At 55.9% G+C, this 20,430-nt stretch overlaps 1 protein-coding gene across 1 annotated transcript; it reads left to right on the top strand.

Moving 5' to 3' along the window:
• The first annotated feature begins 582 nt into the window (after positions 1-582).
• On the top strand, positions 583-19,076 carry VOLCADRAFT_120422 (uncharacterized protein). The gene is made up of 29 exons (XM_002947164.1): positions 583-736; positions 813-940; positions 1,233-1,556; positions 2,118-2,222; positions 3,494-3,625; positions 4,228-4,330; positions 4,628-4,729; positions 5,453-5,614; positions 6,141-6,343; positions 6,668-6,796; positions 7,164-7,262; positions 7,766-7,810; positions 8,225-8,382; positions 8,592-8,798; positions 9,397-9,502; positions 10,232-10,477; positions 10,902-11,002; positions 11,324-11,400; positions 12,020-12,292; positions 12,573-12,724; positions 13,330-13,434; positions 13,990-14,058; positions 14,432-14,603; positions 14,919-15,094; positions 15,455-15,623; positions 16,119-16,258; positions 16,871-16,990; positions 17,462-17,637; positions 17,974-19,076. Exons 3-29 carry the CDS (start codon positions 1,377-1,379, stop codon positions 18,116-18,118), a joined length of 3,852 nt encoding a protein of 1,283 aa, XP_002947210.1. The 5' UTR covers positions 583-736; positions 813-940; positions 1,233-1,376; the 3' UTR covers positions 18,119-19,076.
• The last annotated feature ends 1,354 nt before the right edge of the window (positions 19,077-20,430 follow it).

Here is a 20,430-nt window from a genome sequence, read left to right as displayed (position 1 = left end):
GTGTCCATACTTGGAATGAGGTACAAAGGTTACAAGGAGGCCATTTGCTTTGAGCATCAGGAACCAGTCGATCGTTTCGTGTGCACAACTAACGGTGTGTCACCGAGCCTTATACGAAGCCCAGCAATCAGCCAATCTATACCTCTATCATCAGGGACAAACAGATTTCGTGTCACTTTCTGTGGCAATATACTTGGCATCTTTCTCTCATGGAGGTTCTACCCCCTCAACTCCTCAACCCTGTCCTTAACGGTGAAACTGATGAAAACGGTGCGAACCATCAGATCAACAAAGTATCCAGTTCACATGTTTGGCTGCAAGCAGGAATTTTCTATGCATGTGATTTCCCCACAGAACGGAGTTACCGGTAATGTGGGCGTTGGCCTGGCCAATGAACGGCGCATGCAGAATGACAAAGTAGTGTTGTACGAAGGAAAAACGCAAGCTCCTTGTATCCTTTTGTTACACTGGACAGCTATCACGGGACTTGTGGGGAAGGTTCCTGAGTTCGCGGCGCCCGCCACGCAGTGGTTTATTACGAATGGGCCGTCCTCGCTCCCTCGTACCGATGCCTGTATAAAATTCAATTGTAATAATCGTATATTTGTAAGCCTGGCCACGCTGGGCCCATACCCCTAACCTCAGGTAATCCCATCACAACCAGCGTCTGGGAGAAGGCGCATACAGGCTAATCCAACCTCCCCAGATCTATTGGAATCATCGGCACAGTCTTCAAGTAAGTAAATACTATAACTGTGTGCCCCTCTGCGTTTTGAAGCAGGTCGCCGTGAGTTGCACTGTGGTTGGTGTAGGGTAGTACTATGGCAGACTGATCATACCCGCATATTCTCCGATTTCGCAAATTACAATGGCATAAACTTCTAGCCTGCGGTTATCTGCATACGTACCGCGAGGCCGTCGTTACGTCGGGTGCGCTTGCGTGAGTTGCAACGGCCAGCTTGTCCAGATGCTTTCCTCCCCGACATGAAACCTCATAGTCATACACGCTTATAGCGATTGAGTCTTTAGCAACCTAGCAAATCACGACGCGTTCCCAGATAGTTGTGAGCAATGGCAAGTCCAAGAAATATCACGATCGCGAGGATTCTCTTAATCATTATTAAAATTGTTGGACATGTTACTGCCTCCCGATCACATCGTTTGGACTTGCATCACGGTGAGACTTGCTGCTGACGCCGGGTACCCACCGCTCGGTGCTTTTGCTCTTGCAGGTTTGCGGGATTCGTAACCGCCGGACAATCATCCAATCTTTATCCAGCGCATTCTGCATCTCGTCGACACTGCTCGCCTTTTGTAGTCTCGCACCTGTGGGGGTGTCGCGTGCCGTCGTCGGCTTGCGCCTGCCGGGAACACTCATGTCTCGCCTCTTCGGGGTCTTGGCGCTCGGGGCGCTTTTAGCGATGCTCCAATGCGCCCAGCAAACTGCAGCTCAGTCGGGGCTTTCGATGCTGGCGCCTATCGCAATCTACAACAACGCAAACAGCACTGATGCAGCTGACGTCGCAAGGAAGACAGCGCTTGTAAATGCAATCAGGGTACGTGTAAGGCTGCAGAAGGGGCTCAAGAAGCGTGCCGCAGACAGACACGGGCGGCATCCACGTCACGGGGGTTCAAATGTCCCGCTCGCTGTTTTGGCGCGCAAACGCCACCGAATCGACGATTCGATTCAATCGTAGTAGCGCGAATAGCAGTACTCCTTCGCTTTGACACGGAACACGTACCGAGTGCACACTGACCCCGTTCCAGAACTCCAGCGCTTACAGCTGTGGAAAGAAGGGTAACGCTCACACCACATAGCCTTGCCAAGAGCATAATGAGGCGTGCTGTGCGTGGTAGGTGGTAGGTAGTTGTACGTGTTGTACGTGTTGTACATGCTGTACATGTTGTACGTGTTTAATCTGAGTGGCTAATAAAATGTTCGTACAATAACCCCCTCTAGCTCACCTCGCACATTCGCCCGCATCCTGCTACTGCCGTTGTCACTGCTGCTACTGCCCTGATGGCGATCTTCAACCCTGGTGGCTTTCTCTTGTGCTTGACTCTGCTCAACTGCACGATTGTACTGCTTTGCGTTGCCTTTTTACCATGTACGACAGAACCTGGTTCCGAACGTCACCGTCATCAGCGGCCCCTTCACGAACTTTTCATCGACTGCCAGGACCCACATCTTGATGACAAACACGCTACCGAGCGATGGGAATGTGAGTGGAATGTGCGGGGCGGGTGTAAGGGGAGGTGGCAGGGGGAACTGGTCGGGTCGGGTCACAGTCACACCGCCAGCCACACGAACAAGCAATGGGACAGGCTGGGGACAAGTAACCTTGTCAACTGTCGCTTTTGAAGTTTTACTGGAGCGGCCTGTACACCTGAGAAGGGGCCCGAAATAGAGAAGACTGAGACATAGTCGACAGGCCAAAGAAGATAGAAAGTGACTGGCAAATCGAAGGGCGGCATTATGGCTAGCTGGAAAGTCATATAAAAAAATATTTTTACATAAGATACAAAGGATTACATATCACGCGATAGCGTCTCAAAACAGGAAAGAGGCAATACCGGTTGAATTGGCAATATGTGTCGATAAACCAAGGTATGGCTACGGATGGTGGGCGGAAGGCAGGCAGGCAGGCTCGCGAAGACAAGAGACAAGAGTGCGGCAAAACCAAGAAACAATAATCGTTAAAAAAACTGTAGTGATTATCTGAGGTGCATCCGTAGAGAAGGACCAGGGAGAGCTCGATGGGCATGGCCCTACGCATTGCGCGGCACGGACAGGGTGCGTAGCTGGCGGGCTCCGATCCAGGACAGTGTTATGTGCTTGGCTTCCGCAAGCTGGAAAAGCGGCAATACCAGCAGTGAAATTTGGATAAGCGAGTACTGATTGTGCTGCGAAGTCTTGGGTGAGCATGGTGGCTCTGTACACGCCATACGTTGCGAACGAGTTTTATCGGCCCCGAACGTTGCTGAACCGGCTGTCTGGCTGCAATTGGACTTCCCCATGTGTCTGCCGGCTTGTTTGCCTGGTGGGCGAGCTGGCATGGGCCTGTAACGCAGTGAAAAGCTGTGCAGCAGTTCGTGGTGTCGGACCGCTAAGTTGTCAGCTAGTAGATGCGTGGAGGCTGTGGTGACCAGCAATGCCCCCGAGGTCGCTCAGCTGCCTCAAACATCGCATCATCATAGCCCTAGATCATAACCCTGGTGTGCTGCCACCTGAGCCCCTTGAGGCCGCAATGCCCTTTCTTCCTCCCCTTTCTTCCCGCTCGCCATCTCTTCCACATCGTTGACCCTCCTGCCTTACTGCTCTCGCGCCCCATCCCCACCCCACCTCCCACCCCACCCCACCTCCCACCCCACCCCATTCCGACGTGTATTCCTCCACCCCGCGTCGCCTCGCCTTGCTCCCCGCCCCATCCTGGCCTGCATTGTCCAACGCATTCGCACGCCTCCCCGCTTACGATGACCAACCGTCCCTCAGATCAGCCCAGCGACTGTGAGCGCGATCGACAGGCCCGGTGCCATGCTGGTGGTGCTGGCAATTCCGGAGCTCGGCACCATCTTCAATAGCCAGCTGACGCCCTTCCTGTCGGCCAATCCAAATTGTAACGTGGTAAGGGGGACGACGGCTGCGGTGAAAGGAGGACCAAGCAGAATGGACGGGACGGGACGGGGACCCTGGCGAGGCACCACGACGCTTTGTGGGAGCTCCGAGGGAAAGGAGTGGGGGGTATGCCTTCGGGCTTGGGGGAAGGGCGGCGTATGCGGGGGTGTGACTGCGTGGAGCGGCCTGGAGTGCAGTGGGATGGGCCCCGCGGGTACTGGAGCACTCTTCCAAGCCACGGAGCCCAGGGTGTGTTTCCCACACCACCATGCTGCTCCACGCTTTCTTTCCACTTTTTGCCACATTTCCGGCCTTTTCGTGGAATGCTGCCGGATGGGCGACTTGTGCTGCATCTCCGGCTCCTGAAAACAAATACGCAGCTAGCTCAAAAAAACATACACGCCGGTGGCTGGGGTCTGAGGAGGCCTCCCTGCCCTCTCATGCTTAGGTGCTCTTGGTGCTGGTCTTCGCAGCTATAAAAATGTACGTATTATGTATGTATGTATGTTGGTTCGAAAGCACCCCTTTCCCGCCTTTCCCTCTCCTTCTGCCGCTCCACCTCCCTCACCTCAAGCGACCCGCCATGAACTGCCCCCCTTCCCCTGTCGTAGACCATCCTCAAAGCTGCGGCCAATACCGTGTACAACTTCAACGGCTTGCCGGTCTCAATCTTCACCGGACAGAACAAGGTTCAAACCTATAGGTGTAGCTTTGGTGAGGAGTGATTGGTGGCAACTGCGTGGTATCCTGAAGCGCAGAGCTACGGTTGGGGCTTAGGAGGGCGTAGGAGGGATTAGAAGGGCGTGCGTGTGTGCGTGTGGGGGAACGTCACGTGCATGAGACCGGACGAAACAGTCTTTCCACCGTTACTCGATCGCCTTGATCGCACTGGCAGCCCCACACCGATCCCGTCTTCTTCACACTCAAGCAACTTCCCTCACCCGTGTTTGGTACGTGTCAAGAGAGTCCGGTTTTACCAAGAGCCCCAACCCTGCCATCCCGCTACCACAGGCACCGGCTGGTACATGGCCGGGGACACCAGTCCCGTCATTGCCTTCTACACCCCCCGCGGGGGCCTCGTAAAGCTTCAGGGCTACGACTTCAGCTTCGGACGTAAGTGATTCCTCCGGGAACTCGCAGCGCTGTCCTGCTGTTGCAGTAGCGCTCAGTAGGTTTGCGTATGTATGTATGTATGACGTTGATTACACTGTGGGCTGAATAGCCGGGGGCCCAGGGCCGAAACATAGGGGGGGGGCGGCCGGATGCACACGGCTGGTTAGTCTCATGCACTCCGCCCCAGGGTCAGGCCGCACGGGAAACGACGGCCGGCATACATCAGCGCTCCCCTCCGGGGTTTGGTGCTCCAGCTAGACGGGATCTATGCCCGCTGGTCTCCTAACATAAACGAAGTCGCAACCGGGGGGCTCTTCCTGCCGACCGAACGAACCGAGCATCTCAGAGAGCTCGCAACCAGGACCTGGGCGACCGGGAGCCCGACGAGTCATCCCGGGCTGGGGAGGTCACCAAGCTCAAAACTCCTCACGCAAAAAGAGCGCAAAGAGCTCACACCACAAGACGCCAAACAGCCTCCTGGGACTACTACCCTCCTCCGCCTCTCCCTCCCTGGGCTAGTCCAGGGGAGATAGCACCCGTCGGGGGGATAACACCGCACAAGCCCACGCCCTTCCACAGCACTGCTATGTATGTATGTATGTATATATGTGTGGTGTTGTGGCGGTTGCATTGCATCTGTATCTTTCTTGTCCGCTGCTTCCGTCCCCCCAGCTCCGCACCCTAACCTTCCGCGACCTACGACCACTCTCATCCTTTGCGCAGCCGCCACTCGCTTTTCGGACTGGGCGACTGTCACGGTATTCAGCCCGCCATCGCCGCCGCCTCCGCCACCCAGGCCGCCTCCGCCACCAGTGCCACCGTCCCCGCCAGCGCTACCGCCCTCGCCGCGACCGCGCTCGCCGCCGCCGCCGCCCCCGGAGCCCGGTGAGCCGTCCCTAATGGTCCGAAACTTGCTCTGTATGTGCACCCTCCCTTTCAGGTGCCGGAGGGCAATCGCATGGACAGGTGGACCGCTCTGGCACATGCGCAGTGACAGGGTGTGTGTGTGTGCCTGTAACAGTGAAATCAATGGATATGCCTGACATGCATGGATACGGCAGTGGATACGGCAGTGTGTGTGTATGTGTCGGGCCACCTCCTTCTCCCTTTGCAAGTCCTCGTTCTTCCCGGATGCGGCTCGGCCCAACACGCCACGCCACGCCACGCCACGCCACGCCACGCCACGCCACGCCACGCCACGCCACGCCACGCCACGCCACGCCACGCCACGCCACGCCACGCCACGCCACGCCACGCCACGCCACGCCACGCCACGCCACGCCACGCCACGCCACGCCACGCCACGCCACGCCACGCCACGCCACGCCACGCCACGCCACGCCACGCCACCCCACCCCACGCCACGCCACGCCACGCCACCTCAAGTGATGCGCATCGCTGACCCCCCCAGGAGCTGCGACTCAGCACACCTTGATCACGGAGGTTAGCAATCCGGATGGCAATGACGCGCTGCGTAAGGCCCAACTGAAGGTGGGCGTGATCAACCTTCTGGGTGCCGGCAACGTCTCCAGCACCACCGTCCCTCCCGCCTCCGCGACGTCTATGTCCATCTTCGACAACACCTTCGATGCCCTGTCGCCAGCCAACAAGCAGGTGCGTTCGCGTGCCGTACTGTACAGAAATGGCAGTACAAAAGTTGAGAATTTGGGTTGGCGGAGGCCGCTACGCAACACACACACACCGCCTGCTTTCCCCGCTCCAAAACCTGTTCATGTTACGTTCTGTTACGTTCTGTTACGAACACATGCACTCTCCTTTTGGGTGGTAGTAGTGTTGCATTATAGCCGAACTTTGTGGCGTACCGTCTTATTAAGCTTGTGTCAACGCCCGCGCACCCAACCACCCAACCAACCAACTGCTGAACAAGCTGCCGTGCTTACTGCTATTAATTCCGTTTCATGGGCCACTGCGCCGCAGCTTCTGGTACGGCAGCTGTACTCCAGCCCGCGCAAGCTGCTGTCGGTAATCGTGACTCAGGAGACTCGGAACGAGTTGCTGTCTTCTATCGTGAGCCTCATCACCAACACCACAGCGGTGTGCTCAAAGGTGGGCGGGTGGCTGCTAAGGGCGGCTAGACGACTTAGGAGCCTGAGATGCAAGTAGTGTACTGCTATTACGTCGGCATTCTTGGTGCTTTATCAGTAATGTGAATCTTGGGAGCTGAAGCGCATGTCTTGGGACCATCCAAACGCCTCGTTGCGGCACCGGCCAGCTGCTGGTCGACAACAGACCCACGGGTCACCTCCGCACGCTAGTTGGCCATTTGCCCACCCTACCAACCTAAACCCTATACATAATTCCCGCCACGCGCTTTACCCCCCCTCCCGTCCTCCCGTCCTCCTCCGTGCCGCTCTGCTCTCCTCTGCTCTTGTTCCTCTCTCCCCTCTCCCTCTCCTCTCGCTGTGTGAATTAGCGCGTCCTGCCCAGCGGCAACGCTACCAGTCTCCTGGCGGCGCCTTTCAGCGACTACTCCAACATTATGGGTGTGGATCTGTTCGGCAGCGCCATGACGGTGAGGATCGCGTGGTCTGCGGAACGCGGGTCCAGGAAGGGCTTTCCGGAGCAGGAGTAGGAGATTGCGGGACGGGTGCGGGTGCGGGCGCGATGGATGGACGGCCGCGGACGGGGTATGGGCTGAGAGTCCGAAGCTCAGGGGGGGACGAGAAGCCAGAACAGAGCTGCACCTCGGCATGCGACCCTACATTTCTCTGATGCACCTCCGTAGCTCCACGCTCCTCAGACCGCTAGCTACTTCCCCCTCGCTGACCACAAACTGGTCAAGTTGCTTTCCGCTACTTCTCTCATCTCTTCACTCGATTCAGCATCGCGCCGGGGTTCTGCGTTGACCTGTTTCGGCTTTCTGACGTCCCGCGGAGATCCCTCTAATTATAATTTCCTGATGTTTCTTCCAAACATATTATTATTATTAGGTAAAAGGCCTCCCAGTCTAGTCTACGGATCAAGAAGAAGCCGGGGTCCCCCCCTACCCCCCGCCCTCCCCCCCCGCATCATCAGGCTCCCCCGGTCACCCTCAGCATCAGCTGCTCTATTGGACGGCAGGTGGTACTCGTTGACGACTACCCGCAGGAAGGCGCCATATGGGAGCTGTTGGTTGGAAGTGGCCTGGTCCGTCTGGTGAGAAGGAAAGAAGGGAAAGGCGGGCTGGGTAGGAGAGGGAGAGAAAGGAAGGGCTCCCTCAATGGCGGTTTGTATTCGCCTCTCTTGCGGTCACACACACGGGGCCCCCGAGCGGACACGGGGGATAGGCGGGAGGACACGGAGGCGACATGGAGGCGAGGGAATTGGAGGGAGGGATGCAACTCATGTTCTAGGATGGCGCAAGTCATGAGGGGAATGAGGGGTACGATGTCCGGGGGGTCCCAGCGGGTCGGCAGGGGCGGGGGGGGACAGAAAGGTGAAGCACACCTGAGCCTGGTCGGAATCCTACAACTGCGCGGGGATGTCGTGTCGCAGGTGGGCTATGACTTCACCACTGGCGGCTACACGAAGGGCTTCTTCAACCCGAACCCCAGCCCGGGTCAACGGCTGATCGCTACGGCGACGTTGGCGGTAGTGTACAACAAGCCCATGCTGCCGCCGCCGCCGCCGTTCAGCACCCCGTCGCCACCAAGGTGGGAGGGTACCCCCCTGCATCACCCTGCCACCGGATGGGGGACGGAAGGGAAAGAACCTGTGGTAAAAAAAAGCAGGTTGAATCAACAATGACATGAAGGCCATTAGGCGAATAAGAGGCGTGGATGGGCCGCGACACATGGAGACACATGGACGTGTGGGGGTGCAGTAGGAGGTTAGGACAAGGTGTGTTTCCAATCCTCATCAGAGACCGCTCACAACAGCAACAGCAACAGCAACAGCAACAGCAACAGCAACAGCAACAGCAACAGCAACAGCAACAGCAACAGCAACAGCAACAGCAACAGCAACAGCAACAGCAACAGCAACAGCAACAGCAACAGCAACAGCAACAGCAACAGCAACAGCAACAGCAACAGCAACAGCAACAGCGACAGCGACAACACCTAGAGCTGTAGAGGGTAGTAGCGCAACTAAGACGATGGAGTCAAGGCGGCATAAGGCCCGATTACCTCGCGAACCCATTGAGTCACATGGAGCCAATAGCCACTTCCCCCTGCACCCTTAGCCACCACATATTCGTGCTGAACAACCCGTTCATTCAGACAGCACGAGGTTGGCCTTCTCAGGCATGTCATGCCACAGATTGTCATGCTACTGGTTAAAGGTGTCATGTAGACTGCAAGCAGAAGGCTGCCGCGTGCTAACCATACAATATGCTGTCTTTTTCCTGAATCCTGCCCTCTCCCTCACATCACCTCCCTCACATCACCTCCCTCACATCACCTCCCTCACATCACCTCCCTCACATCACCTCCCTCACATCACCTCCCTCACATCACCTCCCTCACATCACCTCCCTCACATCACCTCCCTCACATCACCTCCCTCACATCACCTCCCTCACATCACCTCCCTCACATCACCTCCCTCACATCACCTCCCTCACATCACCTCCCTCACATCACCTCCCTCACATCACCTCCCTCACATCACCTCCCTCACATCACCTCCCTCACATCACCTCCCTCACATCACCTCCCTCACGGCAGCCCTACGTCTCCGCCACCATTGCCCTTCGGCGGCCGGATCCCAGCCACCATCTTGCTGTCGGACCCTGTGGATCTTCCGGACTCTAAAGAGAAGGGGCTCCTGATGGTGCGATTGAGATGGGGCCGGGTGGCGGGAGGCCGCGGTGGCCGCATCTCTCATGACACGTTCAAAAAGGCGCCTTGGCCCCCTAGGGACTGGCCCAGATAGGTAGCCTTCCGTTATTACATCTCTTACGCCTGTCCTAAACCTGTTTACTTTTTCTGCTGCGGAGCTTGTGGAGTCGTTCGCCGTGTTTACCGATGGCACATAAGCAAAAAACGTAGTTTCACATGCATACATACATACATACAAACATACATACGGCGGCTGGCAGAAGTTAAGGCCTGACTTCTGCTCCCAGTCGATCCAGTCGACCCGGGTTCAAATCCGCCTGCCAGCTCCTCGGGTGTTTGAGGAGTGATGAAATGGGAGGTGGCCCCCCATCATATGGACGGTGTAGGACGTGATAATATCAACTTGCGAGCTGACCAGGAACTAAGTTGATGCGCCGTTGATCCGCTAGATTTGGTTGGATGCTGGTGGTGAGTTGCCGAACCCAACGAATACATTCTGAAGTCGGATGGGGTGACGGATTAGGGTGCCCCTCTAGCAGGGGAGAGCAGGGACTGCCCCGGGAAAGGGGGCCGCTGGCGAAGTTAACCACCCTGTAACAACATACATACATACAAAGCTTTTCCTTTCCTCCTCAACTCCGACCAATCCTTGGCTTACCACTCCTGCTCCTGCTCTTCCTTCGCTTCGTCTTAGAACTTTTCATTCCTTGGTGTCCTGCAGGACGGCATTAGCGATCTGGGCACCCGAGCCACGCCGTGGCCCGTGGCCGCACAAGGCGTGCTGGTGCACATAGCCTTCGACACCACCTTGGCTCGCATGTCTGACGCCGATCTCGCCGGCCTCACGAGCCTGGTGCGCGCCAAAAAGACCATCCTCACCGTCATTTTCACGGCAAACGTGGCTGACTCCCGGCTGACATCGCTGCTCAGCACCATCACTGGTGCCGTCAACCTGCAATTGTACTCGGTAAGCTAGCTAGCTTTAGTTTAAACACGAAATCGGAAAACCCCAACACCCTCAGTGTGGCACGGAATGAGGCACAGGCCCAAGAATATGCTCGCATGGCATCGGGCATCCGAAACCCCAGCGCCAAGCCTCGAACGGGTCGCGTTAGGGTGTATCTACCCCGCCTCAAAGCACAGCGACCGGGGTTGGAAGGGACGGGACGGGGATGGGGCACAGAACACTGGACAGACGAACTGCAAGAAGGGATATAACACACAAGGAGGGCACCCATTCGCACCCCCGCTACCAAACAGTAGCTCACTTCCCACGGCACAGTGGACTTGGAACGCGGCATGCGCTTTGAGTGATGAATGATTATGACCCTATTACATGCTGTGCACTTTTTAGATGTGCTCGTGCTTCATTACGCTCGCTCCCCCTTCAGGGCAGCGTCCCCGAGACGCAACGCATCAACCGACTGGTGGACACCCTGGGTGATCTAAAAACCGATGGGTGGCGCGCGCTCAACAGCACGCGCTATATCAGGTGCGGGGTTAGGGCTCATAGAACGACCTGTTCCGCTACGCACGTATGTAGCTCTGTCACACTGTAGAGGGGGACAGGAGGGGCCCAAAGCGATGCATCCCCGTGTCATTCGGACAGTAATTCCCTGGGAAGCGTCCTGTCCCCGCTAGCTTGCCTAGGTAACTACATGCCTGTTAAATATCATGTGTGTATGTATAGAAATCTGTCTATTAAATCGCTGCCACTCTTTTCCATTTTGCCTCCCCCCCCCTTTCTCTCTCCCTACTCCGTTCAAAAACCCTAACGCACACTTATGGCCTGTGTTGATGCACATTCATTCAGGGCTAATCTGGGTGCGCCCCTTTTCGGTGTAGCCACGGACACGCGGCAAGCGGTGGTGATTGAGGCGCCGACTCTTGGTGAGGCTCTCATCGTCCCTCAGCGCTTGGTGGGGCGAATAACCTGTTGCTCAGTTTAGGGTTGAGGGCAGCTATGATGGGACCGTCGCACCCAGTGGAATAGTGTTGCGCTTCGGTCCCTGGGGGGGGGAGCCCTCGTGCTCCGGCGCCTGCATGTGCGGTAGGGCACCCCGTCACACACACCGCGGAACGTGCACAAACACACGCACGCGCACAAGCACATAAGCACAGATACTTGCAGACACACACACACACACACAAGACACACACAAGACACACACACACAAGAGACACACACACACACACACACACACACACACACACACAAAAGACACACACACACGGTCCCCATTCCTGGCTGCCTGGCCGACTTGTTGGGTTGTTGTGGCTTCCGCTTCCGCTTCTGCTTGGGCTGTTGCCGCCCCTTACCTTCAATGCTGCTACTGCTGCTGCAGATGCAGATGCCACTTTTCCATTACTACCTTGGCTGAAACGTTACATACATTTCCAGGACTGCACTCAATCCCACTGCAAAACTAAAGTTTTATCAACAAACAACAACCGGCAGTAACCTCTTCCCTTTTTCCGCCCTGCACCAATACGCCACAAATGCATGCAGGCGGCGGTGTCGTTCGCCTCATTGGCTACAACTTCGCATCTGGCGGCCGCGGCGACAACCGCAAGCCGCTCACCTCCTTGGTCGTCTTCGCTGCACCGCTCCTTAACATGACGGCCCTGACCACACGGCCTTTGCCGCCTCTGCCGCGCCCCGCACCCTCGCCGCCGCCTCAATCGCCGGATGCGCCCCTGGAGCCGGTGTTCTACCGCCCGCCGCGGCCGCCACCCGCGGCTCTGCCGCCACGGCCGCTGCGCGCTCCCCCGCCACCCATTGGTACGTGCATGCTCAGAGGCACCTCATCAGCTCATCATCGATTGCCATTTTGAGTGGGTCGCTTGCTCCTGCCCTTGCTCGTGCGAGCTCCCACGATGCTGCTGGGCGGGCACCACCCTTGGCTTGGCGGGCACCACCCGGTTCCGCCTAAGAAGCCCGTCAGGATGCTGGTACTGAGCTTCAGCACATATGCGTATATTATACACTCCTTGCGTGTGTGTGCCGTACTGCACGGCAAGTACTACGTTTGATTTACCCTTTCTTTCGACTTTCCTCGCAGGCAACCGCTACGACGCCATCTTCTTGACGGACAACATCACCCGCGGTGTCGTCGACACCAGCCGCAAGGCGCTATACCTCCTGGGCCTGGGGGAGCTGAGTGACTTAAACATTGTTAACCAGACCACGCTTGGCAACGCACCAGTGCATGTGGTAAGCTGTGGAGGCACCACCACATACGTACGTGAGGTACCTGCTGTACGTGAGGTACCTGCTGTACGTGAGGTACATGTTGCATGCGCTGTGTTGCGTTGTCGCTGGCCACTGGGACCCTGTGGGGACCCTAATGGAGCTCCTACAATGGAGTTCCGTACGAGAGAGCCATCGTTGTCCGGATCCGCACTTTCCAAATACTTGCGCGCTTTGATGTGTGGGTGTCGGTATATTCTATTCTGAATGACAGACGCTAGCCTCCGCCGCCAGCTCTGCACCCCAGATGCCCCAGTGCCCACTGCTGTTGGCAGCTCAGTCAGGCCGGTCGGTCGGTCGGGAGGTGGTGCTGCTGACAGCTACGAATACCTCTTATGACCCTGGCGGCGGAGGAGGGTAACGCAACTCCAGAAAATGTAACATCACATATTTATAAAAGTACATAATAGGGTTTTAGGGTTTTAAAACCATAAAACCGCAAACCGCAAAGCCAACTTCAAGTTGTTGCTATCTATGCTGCGGACTGCTGGTACTGTAGCCGTCGTGGCATTGCGCAAAGCGATGGATGTGTGTGAGCTTGTCGTACGTACGGCCGCTGTGCAACACAGGTGTTCGATAACGTGTACCTGAGCCTGCCGCCGCTTGTGCGCGAGGACCTGCTCACCCGCATTCTCATCGGCCAGACCCTGCTGACCGTCATCGTCACGCCCGAGGTGCGCATGTGCATGTGCATGTGTATGTGTATGTGTATGTGGTGGGGTGTGTGCATGGGGGGAGAGGGCCTTGTGTGCATGTTAAAGGTGGGCACATTCCCTAGGACGGCCCACCCCAAACCCTGGGCCGGGACGGCGCACTAACGGGCGGGCTGTACGGATATGGCCGTACAATTTCTATGTAAGGGCATTTGACTATAAATGATAATTTTTTTGGTGCACAGATCTGCAGAGGCCTTTTGGACAGCCACCAGTGCTACAGATGGCGTGCATAGATGTTTGCCAAATTATATCCGTCGTAAACAACTATTTGTAAGACCTTCACCACTCGACTTGCACTTGACCAACCAACCCGCACGTGCACGTACCTGTGCATGTAAGTGGGGCCTCTTTACGCGGGGCTTTGGCGACTTAGCGACACTTCCCTTACCTCAAAATTCCGACACTTAGCGACACTTCCCTTACCTCAAAATTCCGACACTTAGCAACACTTCCCTTACCTCACTTGCGCGGCCATGCTGCTGTCCTCCCTGTCCTCCCTTAACCCCCCGGCAGACCACGGCAACCAACCTATCCTCCATTGTCACTCAAACGACCACCTACACCAACGTCCAGTGTCTGAAGGTGCGCCCCACTCGCCCTGAATGGCAGCCAGCCCAGGCGCCTGCCGGACAGCAGTTCCACGGATAGGACATGCAGCCTGAGGTTGTCTATCATGATTTAAAAGCATATGGGGTGTAGTTAGCGATGTAAAGAGATGCTATGTGCGGCCCGGTCCGTTGTCACAGCCAGCACGCCTACCCATAGAACCAGCCTGCCAGCCAGCTCCTAGGCTTGCTCTTCCCTCCGTGTTATCCGTTCTAAGATGCGCAACCTGACCCTTTTTCAAGTAGATGATGCCACCTATCCCGTTGTTCCTGTTGCCGCCTAATCGAACGAACCAGTAACCACCCTGTCGGGGTCCTCGCCCCAACCTCTCTCTCCCCATTCTTACCAGGGGCCCTTCGCCAACGGAACCCGCTTCCCGCCTGCTGCCAACATCCTTAACGATCTTGTGGATGCGTGGAAGAGCGACGGCGGTACCACATCCGTCGGGTGCACGAATAGCGCCCCCGTGTACGTGTCCGCGGACAACGGCCGCCCAATTGCGGCCGAATTCACAGCGCCGGGTGAGCAAGGAGTGCTGGGATGAGCGGTGCATCTGGAGACACTAGCTGAACCTTTAGAAGTGTTGTTAGGTCTGTGAAATACTGTCCCATGAATTTCCTTTCCGGCGGCTCTCCCAAAACGGCGGGGGTTGGGGGACGAAGAGCGGTCAGGTGGTCGGGTGTTGGCGTCCCTTGCTGTGCGTTGCCGCTGCAACATCCTATTAAATTTATCAATATTACATTTAATTATTATGTATTCTATTATAATATTGTAAATACTGTGATATTTAAATAATAGTATAATTGTGGAATGCCGGGTGGATGTTTGGAATGCAGGTGGTGGCAACGTTCGCTTTGTCGGCTATGACATGTCGAGCGGTGCTCGCGGCGCCGGCAAGATCGCCATTACCCGCTTAACTGTGTACCCGCTCCCGCTGGTGCCAGCACCCGCACCACCGCCGCCACCGTCGCCCGCTCCTCGCCCGCCTGGACCATCACCGCCACGTCCCCCGGTACGGCGCAGTGCAGCCCATGCGGCTGGGACCTGAAACGATAGCGCTGCTTTGGAGTCACTGTGTCCCACATGCGATGAGTTTGTTCTTTTCTTTCTTGCAGTGACGCTTTAGCTGGTAATGTTTGAATGTTTGGATACGAGATCATTCTGTCCTGCCCACTAAGCAACCCACATGAGGCACACGGGGGTCCTGGAGGTCATTCAGATAGACCGCCAACCGCACACCCAACACAGTGCACCTGGGCGACACGACTGAAGACGGTTTTTTGTTGAGGTCCCCGGCCCCCCCATAGCAACATGCGCGCTCTCACGTTGGCCGCCACGTTGGTCGCTGTCCATGTCAATTCATGTTGTGCAGTCGCCGCCGCGCCCAAGCCCGCCGCCGGCGCCGTCGCCGCCACCGTCGCCGCCGCTACCACCCTCCCCCCCCTTGAGTGCTGGTTCCAAGGTAGCGCTCGTCATTACGGACGGCCCGGCCAACACGCTCAACGCAGCAGACCAAGCGCGCAAGAAGGCACTGGCTGACGGTAGGGTTCTACTCCTCAGCCAGGGCAGGCAGGCATAGAGGGGACATGCATACATACCCTTATCCAGAGGAAAGTCACGTTTGCGGCTTGCATGTGGCTTGATTTACCCTGGACCTTAACGGCAGCCAGCACGGGACGAGGGAATGGCATGCTAGGAGCATGTGTGTGTGTGTTACATGGTCGTGGGTGCGTTCCCCGTACCTGCAAAGCGCCCGGCATGCTATAAGCATATATGGGAGCGGATGGGGATATGTCCTTATCGTCAAAGATACTCCCTTCCTTTCCCCTTCCTTTCCCCTTCCTTTCCCCTTCCTTTCCCCTTCCTGCCCCTTCCTGCCCCTTCCTGCCCCTTCCTGCCCCTTCCTGCCATTCCGTCCTGGCCCGACAGCTTCGCCTCCTTCCACCGCTCCCGGCGTGTCCTTGCTCGTGTTGCTGGTTCCGTTGTCGTTTTCCGGGGACCTACTTTGCGCCCTTTCATTCCCGTGTTGCTTGCAGCTTTGGAGGCCTTTGCTCCGGGCTACATTGCTTACCAGCCGCTGCAGTACGTGGCAGGGATTTCGGCGACTATTGTCTATGACAACACATACACGAGGTCCAACTTCGCGTTAAGCGACAAGATCGTCCTGGCCGACGTGGTACGAAGGGGAAGGCTGTAAGCGCAGAGGGCTATTGCTGCACTGTTTGTTGAGTTGGTTTCATGAGGTTACCGACGACACGGGGAAAAAGGTATTGTGCTGGACACATGTGTTTCGTGTACGGAAAACAACCTGTTGCGAACGGGTATTAAAGGATACAGATGCTGAGATGGGTTTATTGCCATGCGTACCGTACATTTATACGGCCGTATGTCAGTATGTCAGTATATTTAAAAATGCGTGTGTGGATTTGGCACCAGCCAACCAGCAGGATAGCTAGATAGCTAGTGGCCGTGCGAGGGGCCTCCGCATTAACCGCCGTACATTGGTGTACGGAGCGGGTGAGCGAACGTGAGACTACACGCCACTGTGAGACTTGTGCGAGGCCGCTCTTCATTAACAACAGTAACTCCTCGTGGACGCCACGCCAAAGGTTATTGCACCGTGGTTATTGCACGCCGCTCTGTATGGTCAACGGTTCCGGTTACACCTGGCTCGTTTTCCACCCACCCACCGGCCTACCTCCCTACCTCCATCTGTTGCCGATTTGCTGCCTGCCTGCTAATGCTGCTTCCTGCTGCTGCTGTTGTCGTAACTGACTAACCGCCGCAGGTGAACAACGGAACCACCATCCTGACCGTGATGGTCACCACACCCAACGTGGTGCCTGCCAGCGGGCTTGCCGTACTTCTCACCCGGATTACCGGGTACCCCGAGGTCACCTGCACCAAGGTGCGCGGGTGAACAACGGTTGGTTGCGCACCGAGCGAGAAACCCTTTTAGAGCCCAAGAGAACTTTACATCTACACCTTTGGAGGGTAACGCACACATACCCACTAAACATACGCACATGCACACACGCTCGCACATATACACGCACTGTTCCCATATCGCGGCTTAGATTAATTGAATACATGAACACACACGCACACCCACAGAGTAGCGCAAGCTATAGCTGGCGGTGGATATTCCATATTGGCCGCCAAGGGGCCAATCCCCCCCTTTGAGGAGGGGCCATCCGCAAGAGCTGTCAGCGTCAGTTGCAGTCCGCACATTAGTTTGAAGGCACGGAATTATGCATGGGTCTTGAGGTCTTGTCATGAGTCTTTTAGCTCAGACTTGCTTCGCATTTACGCTACATTCGCATACCTCAGTTCTGGCTGCGACTCGCGCTGATGGTCCCCTGATGGCCCCCTGATGCAGACGGTAATCGTCAACTCCCCGTCTGACTCCGTGACGCTGTTCAAAGCCAACATGGACCCCTACGGCGAGACCCAAGTGCCCGCAACCCTGAGCCACTCAGCTAACGTGATGACGCTCAGCTGCACGGGCATCCCTGCCGCCTCCTGGAAGCCCATTTATGTCACTTCCTCCGGCGGGTAAGTGTGCTCGCTCCCGTGGGGGGCATCGGCCATGCACGTCGTGTACCTAGCTTGTTGATTTGGCGAACGAACGCTGTGTGTGCGTGTCAAGCTGTGGCTTTGCGTGCGCCGCGCGTGTAATGACGAATATGAATATGCTGCCTGTCTACATATGAATATGAACATGCCTGCCTTCCTACAATCTGAATGCTTATCAACGCACACCAGACCTCCTGCCGTTCTATTTTATGATGCTTATTTATAATGCTTGCTCCGTGCCCTTACTTACATTCTCCCGGTCGGGTCGGAGAGTAAGAGTCCTGACTGCCCCTGACCCTGGCCGGCCGCCCGCAGCCAAGTGGTGGTGGAGGTCATCACGCCCTCGTACGGCGTCGTTCGATTGGTTGGCGCGGACTTCTCGCGTGCAAACTCGCCGAACCAGTGGGCGACTTTGTTGACCTACAACTTCAGGCTCTCTGCGGGCGCCCCCGACGTTTAATTAGACTTAGCATCTACGTTTTTTCTTCTGCTGCATTGCTAGCACTGCGTTAGCATGGCAGAGGGCTGTAGATGTAGGTGTGATGTATGTTTGATCGCATTGGACAGGCAGACCGCGAGGGACGGCCTGCCATGCACTAGGTAATCGCAGCAGCAGCAGCAGTAGTACCGCATGAAATGGGACCAGCGATGACGAGGCTTTGCAGCAGGCATGTGCACGATGGAGGCTGCAGGCCCGGCCGGCCCGGGCGAGGTGCATGTGATCTGAAACGGCGGCTGACCAAAAACGCAGGTTGTAGGAGTTGCGCATACGGGTTGCCATGTCATGTCATGGGGGCTTGGACAGGTTGCCATTGCGGGTTGTGGTGTGATGCTGGCGGTGATGCGCATTTTTTGCATGCATGGGCGATTCATGGTAGGCAAAGTCGCATGTGCTTTTGCCCTTCCTGGCCGTGATCCGGCTGTTAGAGCTTTGTTTGTTTTGTTCCGGCTGTAGCAGCGTAAAAAGTATTGATCTTATAAAATTGGTTATTCCGCCGCTTTATGTACAACTTCTTTTCGAATACGTGCTGTGAAATACTGCTGCACCGCCGATGCAGCAATTGTGCTGCGGGGCACCGAAAAAATTGTGCGCTGCGCGCGGGTGTGTTAAGGCCGTGTGGTCGATAGCGTGTTGGCTTCGTCCGACACCAGCAGCAGCCAGTAGGGTTGCGGTAGTGCTGCGGCTCCTCTACCCTCTGCCTGCCGTGAAGTCCTGCCGTGAAACGCGGCGATGCTTTCTACGAGGGCCTTGTTGCTGCTGGGAGGCCAAGCGGAGGTCACAGCTCTTATCTAATGTAGCTGCCAGGTATTTGCGGTTCAGGGCTGGGCCCAGTAGGACAGGTGCAAGGATCTGGATGGCGACACACAGTATTGCCCTCTTGTGGTTTTTTAGAGGGCACTGTAAGCTCATTATCGCCAATTACCAACCAGCAGCAGCTGCCAACCTCCTTCAAACCGCCAATCACCAGCCGCGTAACTCCAGATACCAACTGTCAGCTATCATACGCCAACCGCCATAGCCAGTTGCCCAGTCGGCGCAGCAGGCGTTGTACGGCCAATACGTTCAGCAAATCTGGGCCGTGGTCTGGTACCTGAATGCTTGCCATTTGCAGCCGGTATGTGCACACTATAAAAGCAAGCACACTGCTATGGCATATCAGTCTGGATAATTTGGTTAGCTCGTCATAACTCATTTTCTGAACATAGGATAATCGTTTTCCTTGTGGATGCGCGGTTCCATTAAGACGTTCGCCTGGCTTCAACCCTGTGCGACTGACTGCATCCCCGTGTGCCATTTGGGCACAGCCCATGTTATTGTATCAAAGGCTGAGGTTAACATAGCAGATGGGAAATAGAAAAGCTTGCTAGGAGCCATAAGAAGGATCGGAAATGCAATGTTTGTGGTTACATTTGGTTACGTTACGGTTTGTATTTCAGCTGAAACCGCACCAGGCAGGAACCAGGAATGATACGAAAGACTTCGACACTCATGATTCGTGACCAACCCATCATAATAGATCATTTTTAGTAAAGCTTGCGGCAGGATCCTACATGGCGAAATTGTTGGCCGCACTGGGAAGCAGTGCAAAACTTCCTAGTACGGCTCCCGAGCAACTGTATTATCGAAAAGTGATGGCACAGGAGCTGTATGCTCATCTTATTGATACATAATATGTTTTCAGGAGGACGTACAGGCGGTATTCCGACTGTTGCATCAAGGCGGAAGGCAAATGACGGCTTGACACACTAAGTTTTCTAAATAACCTCTTTCAAGTCGGTCTATATTCGTCGTAGTTGAAATCGTTAAAGTTCCTGCGATGCCTAGAGTTCTATTGGTCGTCCCGGCAGCCTGCGAGCCTGCTCCAGATGCAGCCGTCACCGCTAAGCTTCACGATGCTGGATTTGAAATTTTCATAGCATATCACAAGCACTCAAGCTTACAGCATCTTCCTTCCAACCAATCATTGTTAGGTCAGCAGGAGGTAGGACAAGCTCGCCAATCTTCTTTTTAGCACTCCCTTTAGCTGTATTTCAACATATAGTGCATCAGAAATAAAAAGAAGACATTTATCTCTGATGGACAAAATGTACAGTCTATGTGCGATGCACACGAGCTGTTTCGCCACGCTCACTTTTTCGATTACTTTAGGGTTGCCAGCGTGCCTCCTACTGCCCATTTAACTCATAATGTTTCCATGAAGTTAAGCTGCATTGTAACTTTGTTCGCAGGACTTCCCTGCCCCAAAACCATCCGGTGCTGTGCTTCTGGCC

The sequence above is a fragment of the Volvox carteri genome, assembly GCF_000143455.1.
Source record: "Volvox carteri f. nagariensis unplaced genomic scaffold VOLCAscaffold_5, whole genome shotgun sequence".
Classification (NCBI taxonomy): Eukaryota; Viridiplantae; Chlorophyta; class Chlorophyceae; order Chlamydomonadales; family Volvocaceae; genus Volvox; species Volvox carteri.
The sequence above is the reverse complement of the archived record's forward strand: the minus strand, read 5'-3'. Positions and strand labels throughout refer to the sequence as shown.